Raw genomic sequence first — 25,106 nt, 5'->3', positions numbered from 1 at the left:
TGATCTGAAAAATATTAACCTTGTAGATGCCTGTGTTTAACACTTCTATGTTTGTAGGAAAGCTTTTATTCTCGTTTTTGAATTAGGAGACATGTCAGTGTTGTAATGTAGCGCGTTAGCCTCAGGTTTGAAAGAAGCCAACGTTCATCATTTGCTATGGCAAAAAGGTACCCAACCTATTGCCAGCCAACCAAGACATGTATTCAGTCTGTGGATTGGGTGAACGACAAAAGGCACATTTATAAATATATATTTGAACCGTTATCAGTGTCTGAGGTTTCATTGAGTTTGAAAGGTCATCATGAACCCAGTGAATACATTTCGCTTGACTTCTCGACCACATATGTCGCACGTCTAAATCATAAACTGTGGTGGTACCTGAACTGACACATAAACATCATTACCGGTCAGCATATGTTCCCTAACTCTTATGCAGGTTGTACCCGATGTATTGTTTTTCGCAGGACCATCTGGACCTGTTTAAGCAGTCCATGGTTGGCATGCACTCTCCTTGCGCATATTCGGGTTGTTCCCGCTAGTGGTTACATATTCATTACTGTGATTCTCTTTGATAAGACGATGTTGGTGGTTGGGTACGAGTGCAGAATGTGAGTCACCGACGTCAAAGGAAAACCCATACTTTTCTGCAACTTGTTACTGAACTTACTGCATTTTCAAATAATAATGTGATACCACGAATTTAAGGGTGGTCTTAGCCCAGACCAACTTGAGAGAAAAAAGAGCGCTGTAAGAAATAGCCGGGTATTCATACTGAAATTGGTGAACTCTCCTTGTAATTGACTTAAAAACAAGTTGATCAATTCAAGAGGGGCAGACAATAAAACTCATTAAAGTTGTCCACATCAAAGGCGACTCAGATTCAAAAGAGTGACTGTGATAGTTACAAAAACGATCGCATTTCGGTCTTTAAGAGGAGTATCCAGATTGCTTGTGCAAAAAGTGCTTGGCCGAAGTTTGTAGAAATAAAGAAAAATAATTTCAATTAATCTTGAAAACTCGCCGTTGATGAATATGGAAGTGCGCACTTTGACTAATTTTGATCTAATCGCGATGACACAATTAATCCAACGTTTCGGAGGTGTCTTGATGCAAGATGAACTCGGAGTCAAAGGCACGTGGGAAACTGGCATCTTCAATTTAGACTCGTCTATGGATCGGGAACGCATTAGGTCGCGTACGTAGTAAAAATCCTCAACTTCTTTTGTATTTTGACTCGTGCGGGCTTGCACAGCCACACGAATTCGCTGATCATTTACCAAGTCGCTTCGTATTGCATATAACATGCTTCAGGAAGCGGAGCTTCTGGACGACCGACTTTTCTACCACTGTTTTATTCAATGCTGTCTTTTGAAGAAAAGAAACAATGGCACAAAATGCTGAGATCTCTTCGTCGGAACGTTCCGTGCACTCAGCACCTATCCCGCAAACGCTTATTAATTTTGAATTGTCAAAGAAAATGTCACTTTCAAAATACGCTTAAGGTATAACAAATACCTGTTTACATTCGCGAAAGAGTGAGCAACCTTACACTGTGCCGATGCGAATCTGACTAGACGTTCCAATAAAGAATATTTCTTTCAGTTGAGCAGCGAGGTTGTTATTGTTGAGCTTTTGATTTTTCTAAACAAATTTGTAAAACTATAAACCTTTAACGTGTACATCAATGACGTTAGTTGAAGCCACGATGCGCCATTGCAATACATCAAAATGAGACCACTGAGAACAAGGGAATCTGAGACTCATGCTTTTTTAATCAAAGACAATATTGATGCCAAGTTTGAAGTGGGTGCGACAAAAAAGTACGTTAATACAAAAGTTGCCGTGGTGGCTTCACCACCACGCGTAGTAACTTCATACGTTTATTTCGATGGAATAGTAATTGGTGAAGGAGAAAAACAAATTTATGACATAATAAATGGTCAACTTATTTCACTTGAATAGGAAGTAAGCTTGATCAACCTAATCTTCGCATCTTAAAGGTGCGCGAATCTGAATCGGGCTTGTTCGTACTGTATTCAAGAGTTGGTGGCCCTATTACTGACGTTGTTAAATAATTTCGTGCATACTGGATCAACAGTGCTGACTTCAAGGCATATTATAGATGCTATGAATATTTAATTTAATTTGTTTGTTAGTTTTTAATATTTTTTAAAACTTTTATTGTTATTTTCATTATATGCCATGCATAATGAAACATTGTATCGAGTTGCAGACCTTGTTCCAAAATCAGTGACAGTTTTGGTAAACAAGTTGTTTTTAAAAAATATTTTCTCAGAGTAAGAACAGTTAAGCTGAATCAAGGTCATACATTTTTGAATTATGCGATATTTATCATGTGCCAATTGGTAAAAGACTTCTATTTTTTCCAGAAGAATGTACTTTTGACCCTCATCCGGGTATCTATTTTGCGTCTTTTTTAGTCACATAAATGATGTTTTAATAAAGGTTTGTCAGTTGCGCTTTAACATTTATCACTGTAAATGGTGTTATGTTTGACTAGTTTGTGCTGAATTTTATTTTCTTCAAATTATTGAATTCAAGGGATTATTTGCTCTGGAAATACAAACGTGGTCTGATATAATTCTTGGATAAAGGCATTCATTGGACTTTATAGTGAATTAAAAACTGGAATAATATTTTCTCTGATTCAACAAGAGACTCCTGACAATCTGCACTTCGTAGGATATTAAAGACGTCATCGTCTTCAATTTCGGATTTCATCGGGACTCGAACTCAGTTTCATTCAGGACTTTTATTACTGGGACTTTTTTTTAATCCTCGAATCATTTTCGGATTTAATTCTTTATATCGTAAGTTCTTTTTTGTCTTTTTTCACCTTATAATCGAGTGAAATAAATTATTTGTGTAATTTTACAAAGCTTGTTGTCTTCACTCTTTTCTGTTACTTATTTTAAGAAAATAGACTTGTTAGAATAGAGGACAGTACTTCACATATATAGTATCAATACTATTAGCCGCCGAAGATAAAATTCTTTAGAAGGGTTCAACGTTTTCCAAAAAGGACAAATATTTGTTTTTGGTGTCTATGTTTAAGATGTATAATTGCATAAGGGTAATGCATCCTGAACGGTCACGCGTTGATGATGTTTTGGAATTTACCGACAGGATGTTGTATCAGCTGAAAGGGTCATGCCACAGTTGCTTGCGATTTTATCCCGTTTATTCATGACCATCTGTGTCAATGTCGTTTAATGACTCTCATGTACGCTCAAATGTAATCTATATGAGAGCCAAGTATAAATAGATCGTTGGTTCTACCCGGATGTACCAATATCAAATGGAGGTCAGTTGAGATCATGACAATAGCACGCGCAAATGCCCGGACGGTCGGTCGCAGATATGCATCACTGATCTCTCTCTCTCTCTTTCTCTGTCTTCAGATCAACATGTAAGTACGTTTGTTAAACAGTGAAATCAAATCATGAAGTGTTAAAAGGATGTATGTCCCTTTTCATGAAACATAATGGACCTGGAAGGAACGTTCGTTTGTTTCCTGCATACATTTGCACCACAAACGTCACATATATGATATATTTCTAGCACCGTATGGTGATCAGTACGCTCAAGATCCATGGTATTTTCCATGCAACGTTTGGTCTTTTGTGCATATGTGATTTCAATTTTTAACGTAGCTTTAACAACATTTCAGTCATTTAGCTACACTGGGGGCATCATGCCGCATACATTTATCATGTCCCACCCAGTCACATTATCCTAATCTTAAATGTCACTCTACATCGAAAGTATATCACAATATAAGAAGACAATTTCATTTTTGTCAAATGTTTCTTTATTTAGAATTAAAAGAAGCGAAAGATGAAAAATATCGAAATTACCGACAGTAGGAATGTTTTGTCCATGAGGACATAATCCCAAATATTCACAAACACCATTACATCAACACAATGATTATACCACACACATTCACGTAAAAAGCAAACGATGTTGTTTAAGGGGGAAAATCGTACTTGACAAATAGCTTTTCTATCAACTAATGTTTTCAAAATATCGAAAGCTGTCACAATTTGACTAAGAACATTATTCACTATTGTCATTTTTTCATATTAATAGAACAACACACAACATAACATAACATACCATACCATAATATAATATAATATAATATAATATAATATAATATAATATAATATAATATAATATAATATAATATAATATTATTTAAGTTTATTAGAGTGGATAGGAAGTGTTATCAACCGGTGCACCTCATATTGATTGACGCGTACATTGTAACAGGTTTACTGGTTCATCATACTTAACATTCACATAATAAATATATTTTTGAGTTCTTTCACATGGATTATCGTAAACATTTCTAATTCAACAATCTCAGTTCAGCCTCACGAATTATCTTAAATCGCATAAAATCATTTTAGTCAATAAAACGAAACCATAGTCTCAAGGGATGTAGCCAACAGTCGGTTTCACTGCAGTCCTTTATAATAACAACACTTCCGATAAACATACACACCGATTGATTTGCTATACTGTTAAACTGGCTTTGAATTTAATTTACCAACATTAATTAGTTAATTTAAAGTTAAGTCTTAACAGCTGTTGTCGGACTTGATCAAGTTAAATTCAGACAGAAAAGGTACCAATTTCAACTACAACAAACAAAGCAGGTATAAATTAAACAAATGTGGTGCATATAATGGATACAATAAACAATCCATACAAAAATACAAGAGCTGGCCTTAATTATAACTATATACGTGAAAAATATAAAATAAGACTGACAATTTGGAGCATAGACGTGGCACAATATCAGATAAGACCAGACCTTAATTTATAAACATTTACAGGAAGCTTCAACAATGCTCGTAGAACACACCTGCAGATTGACGAATACTTGACCAAAAATATCAGGAAATTCCTGGAAAACATGATCCAGGTAATGTACAACTCCGATTTTTTACATCTGGAAACTCTCACGTCACAGTTTTTCGCATATTTGTTTTGAAAAACAATAACATTTGTTCATCTTCTAGTCATCATTATTTACTAGTATCTTCATTTACATCCCTGCGCTTGACTGACCTTTGGTCAGGAGTTCATATCGTGATATGTCTTACATCACTCCGGTTGTGTAACTCATGATAACATGTTCCACTTCCTCTTACTGTAAGTAAAGGTAACATGTTTTAAATCTCCAGCTTGAGTAGTAACTCGTGGCAATGAGTTTTACATCTGCCTGTTTAAACAACTTACACTAGCTAATTTTACACCCCTCTGCTTTAGTTTTTCACCCACACACCTTGAGTAATTCATGGTAATGTGTTTACATAAAACTGTTGAGTGACTTAGAGTCACATGCTTGACACCCCTTGATTGACAGAAAGTAATGAGTGTACCATCCGCCTGCTTGGTTAACTCATGGTTATATGTTTTACACCCACCCGCCTTCTGGTGGATTAACTCATGGTAATTTATTTTACATCCGCCTACTGGATGACCTAATGGTAATGTGTTTTACATCCACCTGTTTGAGTGACTCATTGTAATGCGTTTTACGCTCTATTTCTTAATTGACTCATGCTAATATGTTTGCATTTGAGTGACACATAATAATGTGCTTTACATCTCTTCCATGGGTAATATTTAGTATATTCTGTGTATCATCCCACAGCCTTTAATGTTATTTTCTTGACATTTTCCGAACAGTGTGTGGATAATCCATGGTTTGTATTTACTAGCACAAAACCAATAACGTTTGAAGTGTTATACAACAAAAATATACAACACATCTATATTCATTACAACTGGTTACACCATCAGTGAAAGAGAGTTACCGCAAAGAAACCTTTTTTACCTTCCTTGTCACAGAATTGTCCAGTTTAAACTCAAAATATTCTACAACTGTAAAAAAAAATGGTACTAATATGATATGATAATTTGAGCTCTTTCGTCAAATGTACTTATCATTCGTTAAACTTTCTGTACGTCCGATAAGTGCACTCATCAGGCATTGTATTTTCTGTATGTCTTAGAAGTGTACGCATCAAACGTCAAATTTGCTGTATGTATTCATTGTGTACTCATTAGGCATTGTATTTTCTATGGGTCTGGTAAGTATCCTCATCAAACATTGTATTTTCTGTACGTCCGATAAGTGCCCTCATCAAGCATGCTATTTTCTGTTGTTGTTGTTGTTGTTATGGGGTTTAACGCCATTTTTCGGCACACGATAGGCTATGCATGGCGGCCAGTATTAATGGCGGAGGAAGAACCCGAGAAAACCACGGAAAGAACCACCGACCCACGAGAAGCTACTGGCAAGCTTTCTCACATACCCACACTGGCCGAATCTGAGACTCGAACCCACGCAGACAGAGATGAGATAGCAGTGATCTTTAATGGAGACTGCTTTAGACCACTCGGCGCTATTTTCTGTATGTCCGATAAATGTACACATCAAGCATGATATTTTCTGTCCGTCCGATAAGTTTACTGATCATGCAATATATTTCCTGTGTGTCCGATAAGTGCGCTCATCAAGCATTACATTTTATGTGCGTCCGATAGGTGTAATTATCAAGCAATATATTTTTTGTGCGTCTGATAAGTGCACTCTTCGAGCATAATAGTGTTATACGTCCGATCAGTGTACTCAGCAAGCGTTATATTTTCTGTACGTCCAATAAGTCTACTCATCAAGTTTTATATGTTCTGTGCGTCCGATAAGTGTATTCATCAAACATTATATGTTCTGTACGACCCGAAAGTGTACGCATCAAGCATGGTATTTTCTGTACGTCCGATAATTATAATCATCAAGCATTATATTTTCTGTACGTCCGATAAATGTGCTCATCAAGCATATTTTATGAACGCCAGAAAAGTTTAAGATTCAATCATTCAGTTAAAGCTTCGATAACAATATTAAGCATATAAGCTACCCATGTACAACTAGGAATATTTACATACTTATATAGATACATTGTAACAAAGATACATTGTAACATAGATACATTGTAACATAGATACACTGTAACGTCAACAGTCATGTTGATCACTATGTTACAACTACTATAATATATTTTTCAATCGATTCTTTTATAAAACAAAGGAGCGCACTTTGTGCCAAATAGCCGTCAGATATAAAATAGTTTTCAAGAAATACCTATATCAGGAGTATGAAGAGAGATGACTAGTACAATCAATTGTTTCTTCGACACAGAGTGAGTGCTTAGATTTTCAGGCGGCAATTTGTCGTCTGCTTCGATAGAAATCTGAATGATAATCACAATGTGTCGTCTGCTTCGATAGAAATCTGAATGATAATCAGGTGCTGCACTGTAAAATATCTTGGAATTTTTCAATGTCAGAAGAAAACTATAGCCTAATATTATATAATGATTTACATGACAAGAACTTTAAATTGTATATTTTGTAATAATAAACAATAAATGACCCTTGATAAAATCTTGATAAAAACCCTAACCTTTGGAATAGCCAGGTTCTTTATTGATACGAGGCTCTCAAATAAATTTATGAGCAGAATTCCAATCGTTCAGGAAAGTTACAAAATCACTGCATCTTCAGAAGCCGCCGCAAGTCATCTCTAAAGGACTTATTCATGAAAGCATAAATAAATGGATTCGCCACGTTGTAAACAAAATACATGTAAAATACGACCATATGAAAAGAAATAATTCTATGTGCCATCAGCCACGCAGGTAGAAACGCAATAAGGAATACAATAGTCACTACAAATAAAATCGCTGCAGTTCGAATGTTCGCATACAGAGTTTTCTCCCTTAATGTCAGCCGACTCGCCTTCCGCTTCCTCTCGCGCTGTTCTGGAGTTGGCTGAGGCTTCAGATCCACCATTTCTGTGCCATTAGCGTGCGTTGTCATCGTTGTCTGAGTTTCCACGAGGGTGAAATCGGTCTGGAAAAAAAAAGTTATAATAAAGCTACTACCAACATTCATGTGGAGTAACTATATTCAATAGATCGTATGATGTCTCACCAAAACTGACAGAATTACGCAATGTTATTGAGATTAGTCCGGAAACTGGAAGGAGTACCTCATTTGGAACACTTCCGTTATTTTTGCAAGATAACATCATGTTTCTGATTAATGTTGCCATACCATGTTACAGGCAGGCGTACATTTTGTTTGCTAGAAATGACTTCGTATAAAGAAACTGTGCTACATTTGGACAAATGCGATTATTTTTAAGATAGGATTGACTGTAGCATTGACTGATAAATTGCGAATGAAAACATAATTCGATGTTTGGTAAATAGCTGAGGTGGCTATAATGGTGGCTATAGGAATCTATTTGAGGTTAGATTCGTTTGATTAACTTCGAAGCTGCGAATGAGATCACTTGGCCTTATTTGGCAAGTCTCCGGCAGTTACGCCTAAGAAGACGTGAGGATATTAGTTGTAACGATATGTCTGTAAACCCTTTATTTGTGATGCTATAATTACGAGAAGAATTGTTATCTCCTTTACACAGGTATGTGTACTAATCAATTATTTATGTCGAATTTATTTATATTTGCAAAAACATTTGTAAACTGCAGATCAAATCAAGTTTGATAATTTAATTATTTGTCTCTTTAGTAACACTGACGTGGTTCTGGGTATTTTTTGGACGTATTGAGAGACATCTGTTTACCAATACTGTATTTCTATTACCTTTATGAACAATTATTATGCATAATTAGCAGGTAAAGAAATATTTTAAACATAAAATACAGCACTAAAATTGCTCAAATGAAACAAGTAAGTTAATGTTCCTCATTGTCGGTGAATACTAAATTTTACATTATATTCAAATTAATACGACATGATTTCTGAAATCCTAACTACCGCGATCTGTTAAGAGTAAAACTTTGTTTCCAAAACGGAAGAGTAGCTATCCAAAAAGATACGTATATTTTTAGTGAATGGCCTTCATAAAACATTCCGCGTCGTTTTATACGCTGAGAACTTATTGCACAGATATCTGGTTGCGAGATATAATTAAAACAGATACCTCACCATTGAAAGTAAGAAAAACAACTAACGCATTTAAAAACCCTCATGTTAAAAGCTAAAACACCTAACCTCTAGCCTAAATACTTCAAGGAAATGGATTTTATTTTCATTTGAGATTTGAGTTTGCACTACTTTGACGTCATCGTGGCTTTTATGCAATCATGCAGTGGAAATGGCACGTGAACTCTACTAAAACCAATTCAATTTCGATATATTTCGCTAAAACATGTATTAACCAATTCCGACTAAGGTCCCAAGGAGATGCGTTTTGTGCCCATTGCATCTCAATGGTGGGCAGACTGTCAGTTTATCAGGTAAAAGGTCCTATAAATTAGCCGTTTTATGTAAGGTATAAATACTCAAATCATAACATAAATCGGAAATATAGATACTGACGGAACGTGAGTTTGCCGTCATACAGATTATGTGTTGTTTCTAAAAATATGTTAACAGTGAAAGATTGTTAAAGAATTTCCCAACCTCACTTAAAATCATCATTAGGTCTCTGACGGTGTTAACAATATGGCTGCCGATAATGTTATGTGAGAAGGGTTTATATGCAAAGACATCTTAGCACGGGTCCATGCGTTTGCTGTGGTGCATATAATGGATACAATAAACAATAAAAAGAGACAATTAGAACTGGAAAAATCAAGTTTTGTGTTCAGAAAAAGATAGAGAACAACAGACATGTGTTCTCACAGGCCAACTAGGCGAGATTCTTGTTTGATATCCAGAATAAATTATCATACATATGATGATTTTCCTCACTTTTTTTGTGGGAAATATAGCTCCAAGTATGACTTTACTTTATCTGTGTCCCTTTTTTGACTCGATTAAATTTGTGACTATATCGGCAAGCTGATACACCTACCCATAAAAGCATACATTCCTTTATATTTTCTTTTGACATCCCGCAATTTTAGTAGGGGATATTTCGATTTCCCTTGTTTGTCCATTTGACAGATTTATATCTGCGTTAACCAATGAGGGTCTTCTGACTTCTTACTCCAGTGGCATGCAGTTTTCACTTATAATCTTCTAATTATTTGGTCTCAGACGCCTTTATCTTTAATATATACTTCCTTGGAATACGATAAAGCACGTACATGATCGACACATGGCAATTACAATCCCGACCAAAGATTATTTCCATGCATATTGTCTGGGTGTATTACTTTAACCGTACGATAGGGATATTCTGTGTCTACACCATACATAAGTGAAACAGGATACCACACCTGCCAATTTTTAACTTAACGCCGTTCGGGAGTAACGTAACATATAATAAAGTAACTTTCACCGATCGATTCCATCAACAATGTTAGAGAAGGGGATGCTTCTACTGTGATTGTAACTTGAAGTCAATTTACATTCCTTGAAAAAAAAAAAAAAATATGTATATATATATATATATATATATATATATATATATATATATATATATATATATATATATATATATATATAGGAGAGAGAGAGAGAGAGAGAGAGAGAGATGGATTCAGTTTAGGTATCAAATATCAATTCAAATTTCCTATTACCAGAGAGGACAGTCAAAACTTCTCGGTCAGTTTTACAGACCGTAGAGAACGGCTATGCCAGACCATGCCGACTAACCATGGAACTATTTATGCAATTCGACAAATATAGCGTTAGCATCTTGTTAACGGTACGTTAAAAATAAAAATCACACACACACACACACTCACACGCACACGCACAGCGTAGGAATCACTGAGATATATTTCAATTTCTTAGAAAGAACCGTGATGGTCCAAATATACAAATCGCAGAGAACCTGTGTTACGAGCGGAAAAAAAAAATACAAAAACCGAAATATTGACCAGACAGATGTTATATACTACAACAAGCGGTCTCCCTTGTGAATGAACAATATAACACGTGAAGACAAACTCATGATTTTTAGAGCATACCATCCCAGTGTGTCACCGTTTATTACCTTCCAGTGTAGGTTTGCAGAGCAGAATGCAACCTAATTATTTTCCCCGAGATAGCTATATTGCATAAGCTTCATGGAGTTACTAGGACAAACGTGTCGAGGACGAAATGTCGCGGACACTATGGTGCAGAAAAAAATATTGCGAGGATAAAATGTCACAGACAATATGGCATCGACAAAACGGTGTTTATTACTGGACGATATGCATGACACAAATTGCACAGACAACAATAAATTCTTAATGTGTTGAGTTTAACATAAATTCTTTTTAAAAAAATATTTGCCTAGAGTCAAGATGGAGTAATATAAAGAAAAAATTAATTTTTTTTTTTAAACTCACGGTTACAAACTTTAAAGACTAATTATTTATTCCATATGGCATTAATTAGCTAATGGTTAATATGATACAAATTATCAGACAAAATTAATAATTGAGAACACGCGAAATGTCTCCTAGAAATACAACTGGATCTCGATTGTTGTAGTCGGACATCAACGTGTGCAGCTCTTCGTTGATGCGTATGTAAGTTTTCTTCTTATTTCCAGCCTGCACTCCCAACGCCAATTGATGACGAAGAAGTTGTGTGCTATGCTGCTTCTGTTGCAGTTTGCACGCGAGTTTTGTCGTCATCGGGTGGGCAAGACCAACGACATTATTTAAGGCATGGAGCCAACCCTGGATTGCAATGCTGCTGTGCGGCAAGTTGTCGAGGACCCTGTAATATTGGTTTTAGAATTGAATTGAAAGTCTCGAGGGGGAGAAGTCGTTTGGTATGAGGTGTGAAATGAGGCTAACTACCGTCAAGTCCAGATGCACCTTCTGACTGCAATTTCCGGCATATGCGCTGACTAAAATAAAAAATACAACCGGTGATTGTTGCTAGTTTAGAATTTGTTTTGGAATCGCCTCTAGTTCAAAATCTGCGGCAAGTGATACTAGAATCAAACCAATTAAGTAAACTGAAATTTAATACGAGTACCTTTTCGTCAATGATATTTTATCCTCATAACATTGTGTCCGTACCAATTTGTCTGGCCTGCATCCGTTTTTGTTTCAATTTATATATATATATACATACATACATATATATATATATATATATATATATATATATATATATATATATATATATATATATATATATATATATATATATATATATATATATATATATATATATATATATGAATATGAAAGCATCTGTGAGTGTGCGAGAAAACTTTCCAGGACAAGGTATTATTTTTCTTGCTAGAGAGAGAGAGAGCAGTCTACATTAAGAGCTAGAATGGTTTGTTAACAACCAAAAGAAACTGTGTTTTATATATGATCTATCGAGTTTCGAAGACCTTATATTTTATATGGTGAACGGCACTTTAAGTGGTCTCAAATGTGTTCAGATTTGCTAAGTTTAGTATTCTAAAAACAATGACAAATATTAACCTTTATCTGAAACATAGTTTAAAGAAAGAAACAATACTACACAAGAAGCAAAACTAGTTCAGTTTGTCGTTAGACCATCACGAATTCTATACCCCATTCTGACCGTATTTATTGTAATAGTGGTATATTAGTGATGCGTATCACCGCGCGCTTCGCAAGCAAGACTGAGTTCGGACATCTATTCTTCCTATCTTAACAGTCATTCCATAATTTTGACGTAATTGTCCAGACGCGCTGACAGACAAAGTAAAGGTAATATGTAGATATGAACGGCTGGACGGACAAATTATCGTTGACGCCATCATTGAAAAATGCATAGCTAAAAAAGCATGCCTGGAAACGTTTTCTAAATTCATCAAATTTAATTGTCATTTCAGCGAAGAATATGATACTGACATTTAACAAATCGTAATATTTGGATATGGTGGAAAGTAAGGAATTATGTTTGGTTAGAATCCTTTTACATATCTGTCTTTGTAAATGAATTTATACTATGCTGAAATTGTATACAAGATGTGCGTCACTCTATATTTATTTACTATCCCAACCAATACAGTGCATTTTGGACATGCAACCAAATCGAATTTAGTACGTAAATACATATGTTCCATTTAAAAAGTAGCAAGAAAATGTGGGGTGGGTATATGGAATAAATGAGTATGTAAGCTGCATTGATTGGACCCAGCACATGGAACGAGCATCTGTATACATCTAATTGTGCATTTTAAATAACGCTTAATCACAAAATTCTCCGCTTTTTATATCTACAAATGGGGACCTAGATTCAAACGTAACTACCGTACAGAGGATTTCGTGATACAATTTTCATGCAATTCATGAATAGGAAACGATTGTTTAAATATCAGTCAATAATAATTTTGGATATATATGATTGCGGAAATGGTTCTAACTGATAATGTCAAAGTTAGCTTCAACGCTATTAAGATAATTAGCTTCAACTAACTGCTTTCCTCTGAGCCGTTGTGAAATAAAGTTTAGTACAGTTACAATAAGGTTGTCGATGGACTTTGGTTGCACAGTTACAATAAGGCTGTCGAGGAGTTTAAGGAGTTTAGTACATTACAATAAGGCTGCCGGTGGATTTTGGTTGTACAGTTACAATAAGGCTGTCGAGGGATTTCGGATGTACAGTTACAATACAGCTGTCGAGGGATTTTATTTGTACAGTTACAATAAGGCTGCCCAAGGTCTTAAATATAATTTACTACAATTACAATACGGCTGTCGGGGGACTAAATTAGAATTTAGTTCAGTAAAAATAAGGCTGTCGTGGGATTTAAAATGACTTTAGTACAGTTACATTAAGGTGCCGAGGGACGTTGTCTTAGGCTGTCGAAGAGCTCAAATATAATTTAGTGTAGTTACAATAAGGTTGTCGAGGAAGTTTATGCTTTATGGGATAAGGAGGTAATATAAACATTGAGTGGGAGGTGGAATATGCCATATGTATTCCATATCTACTGGCCATTTGCTATATTTTAGCCCAAATTTAATATATTAAATTTTTAAATAATCTAATTACCGTATAGAAATGAAATGCAGATCATATATATACAAAAATAAGACGAATATGTGGCAAACGCAATATATATATATATATATATATATATATATATATATATATATATATATATATATATATATATATATATATATATATTGCGTTTGCCACATATTCGTCTTATTTTTGTCTCGAAATTTTTTTAAATGACTTTTTCACTGTAAATGCATTATACCGCAATAAATTTCTTTTTGGCATATATTCAACTAGACGCACTTGGGAAGAAGACTAGTGTTTGTGTAGAATGCATATGATTTTAGAGATTGTCATGCTCACCTGTGACGGATATAAATTGGACTTTTTGCGTTTGCTCTTCTTTACTCTGTGCTTGTGAATGGCTCTGTAGATCATACCATATAGAATTAGCACTGCAATAAAGGACATCAAGTAAAACCCTGCGTACACCTTCTGATAAATTTCCCTGAATGTTTCTCCAATTAATATTCCGGATGGAATGCATACTCCGACATATTCAACGTTGTATCTCAAGGTTGGAACGGAATTCAATGTAGATCTTGGTGTTGCGTCTCCAGAAATAACGGCATTCGTTGTCCAAGTCATATTTGAGCATCCAACGCTGCTTTTATTACAGAATGAATTTTCATACGAATGGAATGTGTTGTTTGAAACAGAAGTTACATTCGACTCTGTTGCCTGTTCTATCCACGGAACCAGGTCGTAAACACTGTGCATCATCGCAGTGATCAGTCCAAGCGTCGAAGCGAAGCAGATCAGAAGAAGCACAACCAATTTGGCTCTCTTCAGATTGATGGCATGTGCAAATGGATGACATATGCAAAAGTAGCGATCAATCGCTATTGCAACCATGATAAACGCAGAAAATGGAACATTGCAGGTAATGAGAAACATGTAGATTTTGCATGGTAGATCATACAGCAATCTATACTGCAAATAAATGACAATCTCGGTATACGGTACAATTACAAGGCACGTTAGAAAATCTGTCCCGGCGAGTGTCATTATGAATACACCAGCGGTGGATTTGTCCTTTTTTGTCAGGTATATGTATAGAACTGTGGCATTCCCAATTGTTCCCAGTACACTTAGAAATGACAACATCACCAAGACTGCGATTGTATCGGGTTCTTCCATTATTTTTTTAAAAATTCGAAAATAGTGTTATAAAGAGATAAGCAGAGTACAGAAATAGCTTAGAATGTATGAAATATATAAAAGCTGAACGCGTGCTCTCTACACACAAACAATGATATTATTTAAAGTTACGGATTGCGTTATTCTGAAAAGAAATACAACAAACAATGATTGGATAATTGCGATTACGTCGAAGAAGGCACCATTTATAGGTACTCGGTCATATGTAAGCAAATGTTCATGCTTTACTTTTCAAACTGAATCCTCAAAGAAACGCAGTTGTAATGAGCATCACGTATTTGATGATAAACCTTTTAAAACTTGTATTGTAGAGTAAAAGTCCAGTATATATTTCAATGTTGACGCCACACTTGTGGGTTCACCTTTAACAGTTTCCACGAAGATCAATATTTCAAGCAACGAGGAGTAATAAATGTCAGGTTGACTGGTCCATGATATAAGTTTAAAGCAAAAGTGTAAAATATCTAGGCACATCTATCTCAGCCGTCTTGTTTTGATTCAATTTGAATAGACTTCCGAGTACGTGTGCTGTTTTCTAGCATTATACCTTCTTTCTACAAGCGCAGTAAATCAATTGTCAGTTTCTGTTCACACTGTCTTGAAGTGGCTTGTTTGAATAACTAGAATCTGAATGCACTGTTCAAAGCCAGTAGCAAATATATCCACGTAATTGTCGACGAATATGTCAAACGTTGTCATGCAAAATGGGACACTTCATCACAATTGCCACGTAAGATAGGATATTGTGACAAAATTGTCACATACGATAGGATATTGTGACACAATTGTCATGTAAAATAGGATATTGTGACGAAATTCACCAAAGAAAAACTCAGATACTATCAATAATGAAATTCAAAAGCACACGGTATTCGCAGAAGCGAATGAACTGCGATTTTTCATTTCAGTAAATCAAATATAACAAACGTGATGACAGCTTTTCTAGCAATTATCTTCACCTAAATCGTGCTGTATTCAAAATCGTGTATTCAACGATGTTTTCAACAGATGTTGCCCTTCACACAACCAAAATGCTATTAACGGCTTCTTCGAAATGTATTAAATATACATAATAAAAAACAACATAGAAAAAGAAGAAATAAAAATCCCAAAAACGACGAAATAAATATTTCTGCTTGGCTAAGTGTTTTTTGACCTCTTATGTCAACATAAATCTGAAATTATGCATCTGCACCGTCAACAAATGAAATGTCTGCAAGATACATACATAATCGTTTTTTTTTTTCTTTCCTATGAAGATTGCTATTAATTATATACGACTTTTGCGTCCAAAAGCAGGAAAGGATAAGTGATATTTATGCTGCATGACAAATAATTACTATCAACCGTCGTTGCATATACATAGCTGACCTACGGAACGATTGACAACACATTTTCAAAGTTTAGTACGCTCTAATTGTGTTAAGAATGTCGTGCAAGAAATATCTATAGTACAATGTCAATCTTTGCCGTTATTGAGTTGTCGCAAAGGTTCAGACCAAATAATAGCAAATCTGGTGTCCTTTTGTTTGAACAGAAATTGCACATATGATGTGTCAACACTTTCAGTTATTTTTTTAAAAGTACAAATGAACTGATTTATTGAAATCATATGTACTGTCTTCTATAGATGTAAACTCAAATGAAATTCAGTGTTACTTGCGTCCTGTTCCATAATTATACATGCATTAATATTGTATTAAGCTCGAATATACTAGTTTTAAAGTAGAAGTCACACGTCGTGTCGCCAGCATTTAACTATTCTCATGATGATGATACAACAATTATAGCGTCTATCAAACCTTTGATACAGTCACAATTTGCATTCCCATGATTCGTGGCTTATGATGTAATCCCTTCAGCCTTCGCTGCGAAAATAGCAAATAATTTCTTCTGAGAAAATCTTCAACAAATTATTTTTTAACATTAATATTTCTCGAATATCTTCAAAACAGATGCTTGTTCCCTCTCGATTTTGCCCGAAATTTGTATATAGATGTTATGCTTTTTACTTTCATTTGAGTAAAGTTATCACCTCTTGATAAATGTCCGTGGTGCCTATGGTGAGGAAAATCCTTGTTTTAATTGCACGCTGATCACATATAAGAATTATAACATTTCCTGGAAAATCATTACTTAAAGGAAAATTTATAATCAACAACGTCTTTCCGCAAAATAATCCGTTGTGCTGAATGGCTTATGTTAGCCGCACTATTTGATACGCTCTCTTCGTTCTCAATATCAATACTAGCGACTAGCGACCCCTCGACGGCGTTTGCGACCACAAGCGGCGGTAGCACTCCATCTTCAGCGAAGAGCACATCACTCAAATCTACTCGTTATAAATAGACCTACAGACTTCAATGTAAACAGCGGGTTTGTGACCACGTCTTTCCGCTATGTTAGAGACAGTTGTTGCCTTTGCAATACAACTAGAATATTGCAGCCCTGCGTGTGATTCCTCGAAAGTTATTTCCATGCAATGAATAAATAAATATCGTGCCATTTAAATGCTCTTAAATCGCTTAAATATGATTGACATCACCTGACCATACAGGCGTCACCGATCTACTAAAGAAACTAATTCAAGTGAATAAAGAAGTACTCGAATCGGTTGTTCGTCTATATGTGCCAATTCCGGCTCAGGTTCAGATCAAATATCATCTGTAAACGACAAAAAAAGAAGAGACATGTTAAATATTGTTAAGAAAATGCAGACATTTTAGACAGAGGTAATAAAATTCAGACAGGCTAGACAAAAACGCAGACATGTTGGAGAAAGGCTCACGAATGTAGACATGCTACAAAAAGGTAATAAAATGCAGATATTTTAGGCAAATGTAATACACGGCAGACATGATAAACAACAGTTAAAATGAAGACATACTTAACAAAGTTAATAAACATTTAGAAGTGCTAGAGAAAGTTAATAAAAATACAGGCATGATAGACAAAAGTAATTAAAATGCGGACATGTTAAACAAAGGTAGTAAAATAAAGATCACCATTTAAATAATATACTGACAGATACACGCACATACGTTTATATATATATATATATATATATATATATATATATATATATATATATATATATATATATATATATATATATATAGACACACACGCATTTAGATGCTTACCTTTCTTGCATAAAATCTTACATACAACAGCACCTATATACCCGTGGCTGAGTGGTCTAAAGGGCTCTCACCTCTGTCTGCGTGGGTTCGAGTTTCAGATTCGGCCAATGTAGGCATGTCAGAAAGCTTGCCATTAACTTCTCGTGGGTGGGTGGTTCTTTCCGGGCTTTTCCCGGGTTCTTCCTCCACCATTAATACTGGCCGCCATGTATAGTCTATCTTGTGCTGAAAAATGGCGTTAAACCACACAATAACAATAACACCTACCTACCCAGTTACATACATACACACACACACACACACACACACACACATACATACATACATACATACATACATACATACATACATGTTGTATTGTAATGAAGTTGCAAAATAGGTAAAATAGGCATGTGGAAAGTGTTTCCTAACAGAGGGCTGGATGATTCGATTACACAATCAGCTTGAGTAATTATGCAGAAGAAGAGAGTTACCAGAACCAAAATGTGAGGTAAACCAATCTATTTGCAAATTCTGTGAATACACAGATAATTGAAATAACAAAACTGGGTAATACCCTCACCATGATGGGGTTTGGAATGAAAAAAAAACTAGGTCATACTCAGATAATAAAATGGTCTTGAATGAAAATACAGGGGAATTCTCTAACCAGAATGTGCTTTGGAATAAAAAAACCTAGGTCATACTCAGATAATAAAATGGTCTTGAATGAAAATACATGGTAATTCTCTGACCAGAATGTGGTTTGGAATGAAAAAACCTAGGTCATATTCAGATAATAAAATGGTCTTGAATGAAAATACTGGATAATTCTCTAACCATAATGCAGTTTTGAAAGCAAATTCTAGGCAGCTCTCTGAATAAAAAAAAAATCAAATTCTCTGAAAGAGAATACTATGTATTTACACACTGAATGAAAATATTAGGTAACTGAATGAAAATTCTATGAATGAAAATAATTGTTAATTCTCTGAATAAAATGAAAAAGTGATTCTCTGACGATAATGAGGTTTGAAATAAAAATACTAGGTAATTCTCTGGCTATAATGTGCATGGGGAAAAAGAATAGGTAATTCTATGAATACAGCGAGGTTTGGAATTTAACTACTAGGTAATTCAATAAATACAATGAGGTTATGAATGAAACTGATAGATAATAGTCTGACTATAATGGAGTGTGGAATGCATATACTCGGTAAATCTCTGACGATAGTACGGTTAGGAATCAAAATATATAAGACAATTTTCTAACCATAATGATGTTTGGAATGAAATATCTAGGCAATTTTCTGAATGAAAATACATACTACGTAATTCGTTGACTATATTCAGGTTTGGAATGAAATACTAGGTAATTCGCTGCTGATATTGAGGTTTGGAATAAAAACACTCGGAAATTCGCTGACGATATTCAGGTTTGGAATGAAAATACTAGGTAATTCCCTGACGATATCGAGACTAGGCAATTCGCTGATGTCATTGAGATTTGGAATGAAAATAATAGGTAATTCGTTGACGATATTGAGATTTGGAATGGAATAATAGGTAATTCACTGACAATATTGACGTTTGGAATGAACATGCTAGCTAAATCACTGACGATATTGAGGATTGGAGTGAAAATACTAGGTAATTCGTTGACGACACTGAGGTTAGGAATGAAATAGTAGGTAATTCGCTGACGATATTGAGATTTGGAATGAAAATACTAGGTAATTTGCAGACTATATTTAGGTCTGGAATGAAGATACTGGGTAATTCGCTGACGATATTGAGGCTTGGAATGAAGATACTAGGTAGTTCGCTGCCGATAATGAGGTTTGGAATGAAAATACTAGCTAATTTGCTGACGATTTTGAGCTTTTGAATGAAAATACTGGGTAATTCGCTGACGATATCGAGACAAGGCAATTCGCTGATGTCATTGAGATTTGGAATGAAAATAATATGTAATTCGTTGACGATATTGAGGTTTGGAATGAAGATACAGTGTAATTCACTGACGATATTGAGGTTTGGAATGAAGATACTGGCTAATTCGCTGACGATATTGAGGTTTGAAATGAAGATACTAGGTAATTCACTGCCGATACTGAGGTTTGGAATGAAAATACTAGCTAATTTGCTGACGATATTGAGCTTTTGAATGAAAATACTAGGTAATTCTCTGACAATGTTGAGCTTTGCGATGGAAATATATGAGTCAATTCTCCATCTATAAAGAGGTTTGTAAGAATAACACTTGGTAAATCTACTACTATGATGAAATCTGGAATGACCATACCAGGCAATTCTCTGACGTTAGTGAGGTTAGCAATGAAGATGCCAAGTAATATCCTAATTATAATGCGGATTGGAACGAACATGGTAGTTAATTTTCTAAATGAAAATACTAGGTACATCTCTAATTATAATGAGGATAGGGTTAGTAATACTTGGTAATTCTCTGAATAAATTGAGGTTTGGAATGAAAGTACTAGGTGATTCTCTAATTATTAAGAAGACCAGAATAAAAATTCTAAGCAATTATTTGAGTATAAAGCGGTTGAAATGAAAATACTAGGCATTTCCCCGAATGAAATGATGATCTGAATGAAAATCCCAGATAATGTTCTAACTAAAATCAGGTTTGGAATGAACATTCAAGGCTATTCTCCGAAGGAAATACTATGTAACGTTTCGTCTATAACGCGATTTGGATTGAAAATACTTGGTTAGTGGTGAACAACTAAATGGTCCAGAATCGACCTTGACTGAACTAAGTGGGCCGCATTGCGAATGTTTAGTGTGTAAAATAAAGCATACATATACATGCGTAAAGTATGGACACGAAACGAACAAAATGTATCGCTGGTCCGAACATGGCCAGCAGTTCGTATCTTTTGCATCCCTGCACTTGGTAATTCTTTGATTATAATGAGTTTTAGAATGAAAATCTTAGGTATTTATCTGATTATGGTCAGGTCTGTAATGATAATACAAAGTTTTTATTTGACTATAATGCAGTCTAGAATGATAAGACGAGGTTTTTATTCGACTATAATGCGGTCTGGAATGATGAGACGAGGTTTCCATCTGATTCGAGCTATATTGACGTTTGTGATAAAAGTATAGATAGCTAGCTGAATATAATGCAGTTTTGAACAAGCATTCTACATAAGTGTCTTTAAGGATGATATCTGACATCAATGTTCTACATAAGTGTCTATAAGGATGATATTTGACATCAATGTTCTACATAAGTATCTAATAGGATATTATTTGACATCAATGTTCTACATAAGTATCTAATAGGATATTATTTGACATCAATGTTCTACATAAGTATCTAATAGGATATTATTTGACATCAATGTTCTACATAAGTATCTAATAGGATATTATTTGACATCAATGTTCTACATAAGTATCTAATAGGATATTATTTGACATCAATGTTCTACATAAGTATCTAATAGGATATTATTTGACATCAATGTTCTACATAAGTGTCTAAAAGGATATTATTTGACAACAATGAGATCTGAAATGAAATTAATATATAGTCATATGACTATAATGCCGATTAAAATGAAAACACTAGGTAAGTGTCAGACTATAGAGTAGTTTGTAATAAAATGAATATGTAGTCATATGACTATAATGCCGATTGAAACGAAAACACTAGATAAATGTCAGACTATAGTGTAGTTTGGAATAATATTTATATGTAGTCATCTGACGATAATGCCGATTGAAATGAAAACACTAGATAAATGTCAGACTTTGGTGTAGTTTGGAATAAAATTAATATGTGGTCATATGGCTATAATGCCGATTAAAATGAAAACACTAGGTAAGTGTCAGACTATAGTGTAGTTTGGAATAAATTTAATATGTAGTCATCTGACTATAATGCCGATTGAAATGAAAACACTAGGTAAATGTCAGACTATAGTGTAGTTTGGAATGTGATGTGATGTGACGTGATTTTGGATTTTGAACGTAGCATTAACAATGTTTGAGCCATATTGCTAAGAGGTATGCAATGTGGCAGTTTATAGTGATGTCTAGCACTGGGGCATCATGCCGCAGACATGTAGCATGATGTCCCACCCAGTCACGTTATCCTGACACCAGGCCGACCAGTCCTAACACTAACCTCTTAACGCTGAACGTCCAGCGAGGCAGGTGTTATTACCATTTTTGTAAGTCTTTGGTATGAATTGGACGGTTTGTAATGAAATTGATATGTAGTCATCTGACTATAAAGCCGATTGTAATGAAAACATTTGGTAAATGTCAGACTATAGTGTAGTTTGTAATGAAATTAATATGTAGCCATCTGACTATAATGCCGATTGAAATGAAAACACTAGATAAATGTCAGACTAAAGTGTAATTTGGAACGAAATTAATAGGCAATTCTCTAATTATAATGAGGTTTGTACTGAAAATAATACGGTTGGAATGAAGATACTAGATAACCTAGTAACTATAAGGAGGTCTAGAATGAACAAGTTACGTAATGCTCTTAAAGAATCCGACTTAAAATGAAAATACTGAGATATTCTTTGACTATAATATGTCAGGAATGAAAATATTACGGAATTATACGACTATAATGAGAACTGGAATTGAGGTACTAGGTAAAACTCTGAATGCTCTAATGCAATGAGGTTTGGAATGAAAATACTGGGATTTTCATCGAATATAATGAGGTTTGGAATGAAAATACTGGGATATTCATCGAATATAATGAGGTTTGGAATGAAAATACTGGGATATTCATCGAATATAATGAGGTTTGGAATGAAAATACTGGGATATTCATCGAATATAATGAGGTTTGGAATGAAAATACTGGGATATTCATCAAATATAATGAAGTTTGGAATGAACAAATGGGTGATTATTCTTGATACAATGAGGTTTCGAATGCAACTTATGGAATATTTTTTTACTAGAAAGAGGTTGAAATAATGGCAGCTAATTCCTGATAAAATGAGGTTAAGAATGAAAACACTGGGCTATTTTTTGCTTATAATGAGGTTTGGACAAATTGCAGGCAATTCCTGATACAATGAGGGTAGGAATAAAACTACTTTGATATTCTTTGACTTTAATGAGGTATGGAATGAAAATGGCAGGTAATTCCTGATTTAATGAGGTTGGAAATAAACACACAACAAGATTCTTTGAATATAACGAGGTTTGGAAAAAATGACAGGTAATTTCGGATACAATGTGGTTGGGAAAAAAAACTGGAACATTTCTTTGCTATGATGAGATGAGGTTTGGAATGAAAATAACAGGTAATTCCTTGATATAATGAGGTTTGGAATGAAACTACCGGGATATTGCTTGACTTTAATGAGGTTTGGAATGAAGATACTAGTTAATATTTCGATATGAAACCGTTTGGAATAAGCATGCATAGTAATTCGCTGATAATATACGGTTTGGATTGTAAATACTAGGCAATTTTCTGGCAATAATATGGTTTTCTAAGAAAATTGAATGGAGCAACGGATGCATGGTCTGGTTTTATTCACAGCTTTACGGCATACTAACATAAGTAGGACAAATTTAATAAAAGCTGTAGGACCATGGCTTTACTTGTACAAATACAAACTGACGGCGAATATTTATATTTGATATATTTTGATGGTCTTCAATTAGCAATTTGTGTCCAGTATATTTGTATAGCATTTGTCAGGACCCCTTGTGATCCCACTACACTTACTTTGTACAATTCAAGAATGTAATATATAGCAACAGCCCGTCTCCAAGTTCCCTCCGCCTACATACAATAATATCTGAGAAATCATCTTTTATGAAAAAGCTATCTGAAGACATTGACGTACGAGATGCGGTCACAATTACCTATAATAGGTTGTATGGTGCACATGTATGTTATAATAATAATAATAATACTGAGGACTTCGTATAGAGCCTAATCTTTAGAAGCTCTAAACGCTTTTCAACATTAGACAACACCTATAAGATAAAAAACAGATATAATGATATGATTACAAAAACAAACACCATGAAATTAGAAAATATAGAAAAGCAAAACATGGTGAGAATATTTAAGGTAGGAAACATTAGGTCTTTAAGTTTGTTCTTACAGTCGAAATAAGTGAGTTTTGAGAGCACTCTTGAATGGGATCACTGTGTCATTGTGTCTAAGTTCAGTGGGCAATTCATTCCACGTTGCTGGGTCCTGGAATGCAAAGGAACACTGTCCATATGACTTTGTTTTCATAGTGGGAATAATGAGTATACGATTGTCAGAAGAGGACCGTAAGTATCTTGCTGGTGTGTACACATGGGTGAGGTCGGATAGGTATGTTGGAATAGAGTCCGTCAGTGAAACGTAGCACAGAGAACAAATTTTGTGTTTGATTCTGGATCGAACGGATAGCCAGTGTAGGGTACAGAGCAGCGGGGAGGTGTGCTTTGATCGTGATACTCTAAGTATGATCTGAGCAGATGTGTTTTGAACTTTTTGAAGTTTCTGCTGTAGATATTGAGATGAACCAGACAGAATTGAGTTACAATAGTTCAGTCTTGAAAGTACTAATGAACACACAAATGTTTTAGTGGCATCAACTGAAAGATATTTGCGAACTGAGCTGATGCGTCCCAGCTCAAAATATGCAGCCTTGCTTATGTTCATGACATGTTGGTGCAATGTGAGAGTACTGTCAAGAGTAACACCTAGGTTTCGTATTGATTATGTGAATATAATGTTGGCGTTGCTGATATTTATTGTTTGAGGTAAAGGATGTGAATGAGAAAGTCTTT

The 25,106-nt window shown here is 34.8% G+C and overlaps 1 protein-coding gene across 1 annotated transcript in view; it reads right to left on the bottom strand.

Moving 5' to 3' along the window:
* Positions 1 to 3,809: 3,809 nt before the first annotated feature.
* Positions 3,810 to 25,106, bottom strand: part of LOC149774445 (uncharacterized) — a 200,648-nt gene continuing 179,351 nt past the window's right edge. The window contains exons 2-3 of the mRNA XM_089945121.1: positions 14,317 to 17,838; positions 3,810 to 7,953 (exon numbers count right to left, since the gene is read on the bottom strand). Coding sequence (XP_089801247.1) covers positions 7,591 to 7,953; positions 14,317 to 15,153 — 1,200 coding nt within the window. The 5' untranslated portion in view covers positions 15,154 to 17,838 and the 3' untranslated portion in view covers positions 3,810 to 7,590. The remainder of the gene's footprint in view (positions 7,954 to 14,316; positions 17,839 to 25,106) is intronic.

The sequence above is a fragment of the Sinohyriopsis cumingii genome, unplaced genomic scaffold (genome assembly GCF_028554795.1).
Source record: "Sinohyriopsis cumingii isolate HCF-2022 unplaced genomic scaffold, ASM2855479v2 utg000229l, whole genome shotgun sequence".
Classification (NCBI taxonomy): Eukaryota; Metazoa; Mollusca; class Bivalvia; order Unionida; family Unionidae; genus Sinohyriopsis; species Sinohyriopsis cumingii.
This window is presented reverse-complemented; position numbering and strand designations above follow the sequence as displayed.